Source organism: Eucalyptus grandis, chromosome 3, assembly GCF_016545825.1.
Source record: "Eucalyptus grandis isolate ANBG69807.140 chromosome 3, ASM1654582v1, whole genome shotgun sequence".
NCBI lineage: Eukaryota > Viridiplantae > Streptophyta > Magnoliopsida > Myrtales > Myrtaceae > Eucalyptus > Eucalyptus grandis.
The window spans coordinates 13,245,918-13,252,255 of NC_052614.1; the positions used below are offsets into that span (position 1 = coordinate 13,245,918).

At 39.2% G+C, this 6,338-nt stretch overlaps 1 protein-coding gene across 1 annotated transcript; it reads right to left on the bottom strand.

The window, feature by feature from the left end:
- Window positions 1–1,620: 1,620 nt before the first annotated feature.
- On the bottom strand, window positions 1,621–5,290 carry LOC120291063 (MDIS1-interacting receptor like kinase 2-like). The gene is made up of 2 exons (XM_039307929.1): window positions 2,651–5,290; window positions 1,621–2,567 (listed from the first exon to the last, which is right to left on the bottom strand). The coding sequence occupies exons 1-2, from the start codon at window positions 5,241–5,243 to the stop codon at window positions 2,164–2,166; spliced, it is 2,997 nt and encodes a 998-aa protein (XP_039163863.1). The 5' UTR covers window positions 5,244–5,290; the 3' UTR covers window positions 1,621–2,163.
- Between the last annotated feature and the right edge of the window lie 1,048 nt (window positions 5,291–6,338).

Here is a 6,338-nt window from a genome sequence, read left to right on the forward strand (position 1 = left end):
TCATTATGAATGTTACTGGGAAGCCGGTTACCCAGGAGAGAAACTGAAGGGTAAGCTTTGCCAAGTTGCCTAAAGACAGCAAGATTGAAAGGGTGAGATTGTTATTGTAAAGGCTCAACCATTAAAGAAATTTTAAATTCCCTTGCTCTGGTTGGATGGAACCTGTAGGTTCATTATCAGGTAGGAAGTGCACTTGGTGGAGTGACCTAAGACAGTGAAAATGGCTGGGGAGCTAGAAGCATGATGACTGTCTTGAAGCCTTGGGAATTTATGGCATTTTTTTCTCTTTTTGTCTGGATGTTGATTTTTCTCAGGACCAAGGGGAATGCTTAAAAACTTTCCCTTGATCTAATTTTCCTTTTTGGCAATGGAAATGGATCAGCAAGCATCAAATTTTGTGGATCACATGGTTGTTGATGCTATCTGGCATGATGAAAAGGTTGACTGTTGCCAACAAATGGTTCTTTCTTGACATTGCATATTGCCTGTTGCCTTTCTTCTAAGATATGCGGCACATTCAAGATTTGAGATTGAATTAACCCAATTACTTGATAAGGTTGGGCAACATATCTCATTGTCTCGCTATGCCTTGAGTCAAATGGTTGTTACTTCATTTTACCACCTACGCTCTCCATTGACACGGTTTTTCAAAACTATGATCTCACAATGTTGGGTTTTATTTGAGATTGATCAAGGGCAGGGTCAAACATTGGTCTACTATGGTTTCCTATTTTAATTTCACAATACTCTGAGCTCTCAAAAATATGTTTACTTTTTTCCAGATAAAAGTACATGAGAGAAAATTATTCCGACATGTTTTGCGCAAGGCAATATAAGTTCTCTGTTTTCAAAAACAGAAAAGATGGTTATGGTGAGCTAAAACAGGACTAAATTTTATTTGTATTTGACGATGGAACGAGGCCCAGGGAAAATAAACTAGCGTGATTTAAATCCCTCAAGATTTTGGAGGGCATCGTTTCGTCTGCCTTCAGGCTCTTGAAGTATAAGGTAGTAACAGAACAGAACTTGCATTCTTTCTGAGACAAAGCATTGTACCATAGAATCTGCCCTCGAGGTAAAATGATGATCAGATCTTCCTATTTAAGCACTTTCAAGTTCAAAGCTCTAATGAAAATAAAGTCTGGATTTCCTCTAGTGCCATATTTCTTTTGGAGCAATCAAAAGCAACTGAACTTCTAATACGTACCCACGCCATAACAACATGCAGATAGCACTCGGAATAGGAGCTGATTGAACAAACTATGTTATGTAATAGCGTGGTACTAAGTTACACGAAATATAACGTTGGAATATTGGCCCACATTGCTTGACAAGGGGTTTTTTATGCTTTTTATATTCTTGTGTTGTCCTTGCATTTATTAGCTTAAATTTTTGGATTGGATTTTTTAACGTGGTATTAGAGCTCGTGCTATTTATTTCACATGTATGTTTGCAGGAATGGGGGTGTTGATATCATCCCATATGGCTCGATAATATCTAACAAACATGGTTCATGGCTGCAATTAGAACATTTAGTTTCTGATTGAATGCACTCTGAAAAGATGGGTGATTGAAACTTTTCTGCATGTAAGAGGATTTTATATCTACACAAATCCACCATGAACCTTATAAAAGGACTAAAAAAGGACAAGATCTCAGAGACCTAATAAAAATATTCGGTTGCGACTTTACATGGACCCTCTGCTTTCAAGATGATAACGCTAGATACATAAGCAACTTTACAATGATACGAAATTCATACTTTATAACTCTAACTAGACATGGATACATAGTTTTCGCTGCGACGATACTAGTATGATTATTAATAGATGCAGAAACAGTTGGAATATCTCCAGTTCAGCTGTCCTCTCCAGAAATGAAACTAGATGCCAGTAAGTACAGGTTTTTGCTCCTTCCAAAACAAAAGGCTGTTCTATACTTGGGCATGAACGACTTGTAGTCCTCATCCTCATGCTGGTACCCTAAACACGTACCCTTGTTTCCGGTTAAAATATTTCTCCCAAATGCAAGTACAGTTAACAGAATAGTGAGCGAAACAATAAATTAGGAAAAGCTTGAAACTTAATTGATTAGTTTAGACGACAGTGTTTTTCATTAAAGACCAAACCTTCTAGCATGTGGTTGACAGAGCAAAATCGTTTATCAGACGATAACTTCTACAAATTGACCCAGTGCACGGCTTGGATTTGTTGCATCTCTCTCAGGATCAGTGGGCTTCTGTGAATTTTTAACTCTATCAAAAATGGTTGAACGAGCTGATAGTACATGAGAAATCATTTTCATTGACGGCCTGAGTTGGGGATTATCAGATATGCAAGCGATTGCAAGCTTCAGGATGGTCAGAAGTTCATCCTCAATGCCTGGCATGGGCATTGGCAGGCGTGAATCCAATATATTCTTCAAAACTACTGAGATCTCCATGCCAATCGGAGCTAATAGAAATGAAAGACTATCACCCGGATGTCTTCCTTTGATCACCTCGATGGCTACTATTCCAAAGCTATACACATCACATTTCTCTGTCACCTTCATTGTGTAAGCAAGCTCTGCACAAAGGAGATATATGTGTTAGCACAAATACATTGCTTTAGCTAAACCGTCGGATCAAGAGTCGATTTTAGAAATTAACCTGGAGCTACGTAACCATATGTGCCGATGACTGCACTCCAGTTTGATGTGTCTAGCTTAAGAAGCTTAGCCGTGCCAAAGTCAGAAACATGCGCCACATACTCCGAATCAAGCAGAATGTTATTACTCGAAATATCTCGATGAACGATTGGAGAAATACAATCATGGTGCATATAGGATAGAGCATGAGCCAAGCCTTTTACTATATTCACCCTCTTGTTCCAGTCCAACTCCATGGCTTCTTCTTCATTGCTCAAGATTTTAGACAAGCTTCCTCTGTCAAAGTACTCATACACCAAGAATGAGTGTTGTGGATGTGAACAAAAGCCCTCCAGTTTCACAATATTGCGATGTCGAATTTCCGTCAATGCCTTAATCTCATTCAAAAATTCCTTTTGATTTGTTTGCCCACTATCAGCTGTTTGATGGAGCTTCTTTACAGCTACTATATCACCTGATCTTAATTTGGCCTTGAAGACACTTCCATAGCCTCCCCTTCCAATACAAAAAATCTCATCAAAAGCCCCGGTGGATTCTATGATGTCTTCATATAAGATCATTCCACCGTACTTTGATAGAGAAAAGACTTCAGTTGTCTTGCTTGATAGGTCCGTTGTTGGATGGAACTTCTTTCTAAGGAAAATGAAGAGTATTCCAAAGAAAATAAACAAAACTACTCCTAGCATAGGAAACACAATAAGAAATACCCTACCTCCTGTTGAAGAGTTTCCCCCATCCACCACCGCTTGATTACATGGCTCAAGTCCTTCAACATTTCCACACAATCCACTGTTGCCTTCAAATGCTTCTTTTGTTGCATTTTGGAATGCCGTGGTGTTGGGGATGGGACCCTCGAACTTGTTGTGAGAGATGTCCACCTCCATCAAACCTCGCATATCCTTGAAAGTCTCATTTATAAGGCCAGAAAGATTGTTGTATGAAAGGTTGAGTTTCACTAGGCTTTCCAGCATATTGAATTGAGCTGGGATCTCACCGCTTAACAAGTTACAACTCAAGTCTAGCTCGGATAAATGAGTTAGCATCCCTAATTGGCCTGGAATATCTTGGCTCAACTGGTTGTTGCTCAGATCCAAGTGGATTAATTTTGAAGAGAACCCGATAGTTTGCGGGATAGACATGCTTAATCTATTCCTTGACAAATCCAATTTTTGAAGACCATGTAGCAACACAATATCTGGACTTATTTGGCCAGAAAGCTGGTTCCTACTTAGATTCAAATTCACCAAAGAAGTCAATTTTCCAAGTTCTTTTGGAACCTCACCGACTAAGCTGTTGAAGGAAAGATCAATTGCACCCAATTGAGTTGCGTTTCCAATCTCTGGAGGCAAGCTACCAGTGATGTTATTTCCCACAATTCTTAGATCTCTTAAATGCATGCAACTTCCCCAATTTGTTGAGATTTCTCCATAGAACTTGTTGAAACTCATATCGATAAAGGTCAGGTTGGGGTAGACACCGAAGGTCTCAGATATGTTTCCAGTGAGCTGGTTTTTCTCAAGGCGTGCTCTGACTAAGCTTGTGCAATTTCTCAAGCTTTTAGGGATAGAACCAATTAAGTTGTTGCCACTCACTGTAAGGTTTTGGAGCAACCCACCTTGGCATAATTTCTCTGGTAAGGAGCCGCTTAACCGGTTGGTATCCAATTGCAGCACCTCTAAGTTCACTAGATCCCCTAAGGATCTAGGAATTGAACCAGAAAGGTTATTGTCACGAAGAAACAAAGATTTTAGGTAGGTCAAGTTACCCAAAGAAGAAGGAATTGGGCCAGTGAGCTGATTTGTACTTAGCTCTAAGTCAAGCATAGCGTGGAGATTTTCCATTTCATTAGGAATGTGACCGGAAAGCTTATTACTGTAGAGATAAAGAGAGGTAAGCTCCGTCAAATTGCCTAATGTTGGTGGGATTGAACCCGTAAGATTATTTTCATTAAGGCTCAACTCATTAAGACGATTCAAATTCCCTAGCTCCAGTGGGATGGAACCAATAAGCTCATTAGCAAATAGGTGCAGTTCTATCAATTTGGTTAAGTTCCCCAAAGTGGAAGGAATCGGTCCTGTTAGGAAGTTGGTGTCCATGTGGAGCACTTCCAAATTTGTCATATTTCCCATTTCAGGAGGAATAGAACTAGAAAGGGAGTTGTTGTAGACATACAGTCTAGCCAATTTGCTCAAATTACCTAATGAGGAAGGTATGGGTCCAGTCAACTGGTTTGAATACAGTGCGATCTCATTGAGCAAATGCAATTGCCCGATTTCTTGGGGAATGGATCCATTTAACTCATTGGAAACCAAGTGCAAGACCTTGAGTTTTGTTAGATGGCCAATCTCCGGGGGTATATTCCCCATGAATCGATTGATAGAGAGGTCAAGATAGGTGAGGTTACGCAAGAGACTGATTTGAGGCGGAATATGGCCGAAGAGACTATTTATACCCAAGTCCATGTATGTAAGATGAGACAAAGATGAGAATGGGAATTCATCGAGCGTACCTTCAACATAAGCACTGGTGAGATTTATCCCGATTATGATCCCCGCTTGATTGCAGGAGATGCCATACCAAGCACACGGACTCATGGTCGAGTTGGAACTAGTGGCATGATGAGGAGAGGGAGTCCACGAAGAGAGGGAAGTAACCGAATGGTTACCAAGACTGGACTTCCACCTAAGGAGGGCTTGGGCTTCCGTAGGGGAAGCATGAGCAGGAAGTGGAATGACAAATGTAATGAAAAGGGCAAGGGCAGCCACAAGGCTCATGACTTTTGTGAATTCTAATGAAGGATCCATCGATTCTTCTCCTTCTTCTCTTTTGCTCTAGTAAGTTGGTTTTTGTCTTTCTAAGGCAGTGGGTGATGCTTAAATAGGCTGCGAAAACTCACATTCTTATCATTTTCCATGGTAATGGGAATGCAATAAAACAACCACCAACCAAAGAAGACTAGGAAAAGGTACATTGGTACTACTTCGCACGCCATAGGAGTAGACATCAGAGGGTTGACTGGGATGAATTTTTGGTTCCTTGAAGACTTCGGAATTTTTACTTTTGTACTTTTCTTAGGGGCCAATTCCCAAAAAAAAAAAAAAAAAAAACCTAAACTTTAGGTCTAGTTTCAAATCTGTCCAAACTTTCTTTTTTTGTCTTCTAGAAAATCCTAAACTTTAGGTCCAGTCCCAAATTTACCACAAACTTTTTTGTCTCGAGAAAATATTCCAAAACTTTAGGCTTTGTTCCAAATCTACTATGAACTTTTCTTTTGTCTTAGAAAAAAGCCCAAAACTTTAAGTCCAATCCCAAATCTAACTCAAATTTTTTTATCAAAAATCATCAATTTTTACTCTAGTCCTAAATTTGCCCCATTAGCCTTCTATCCAAAAGTCGTAGTTAGTAGTGCCTAATTGTTTATATCCTACAACGGTTTTATTTTGAAGATAATTTTCTATGTCGCCTTGCCAATGTGTATTTATTATCGATATGGAAATGTCACATTAAATGGGGACTGGACCATGGGGTAGATTTGAAAATATATTAAAAGTTGGTGATTTTTTTGGGTACAAATGGACGGTAAAATCAAAATTAGTACATTCATCAACTAGCTATATGTCATCTAACTTAGTAATTTAACAATAAAATTTATTAGAAACTAACAAATGGTAGTTTGTCACGTATGTATC

What these genes read in the sequence shown, in the direction of transcription:
- LOC120291063 (XM_039307929.1), bottom strand. Translation starts at nt 5,243, where the DNA reads ATGAGTCCGTGTGCTTGGTATGGCATCTCCTGCAATCAAGCGGGGATC. An exon ending in ATATGGTTACGTAGCTCCAG is followed by an intron (nt 2,568 to 2,650) that starts GTTAATTTCTAA and finishes TCCTTTGTGCAG; the next exon opens with AGCTTGCTTACACAATGAAG.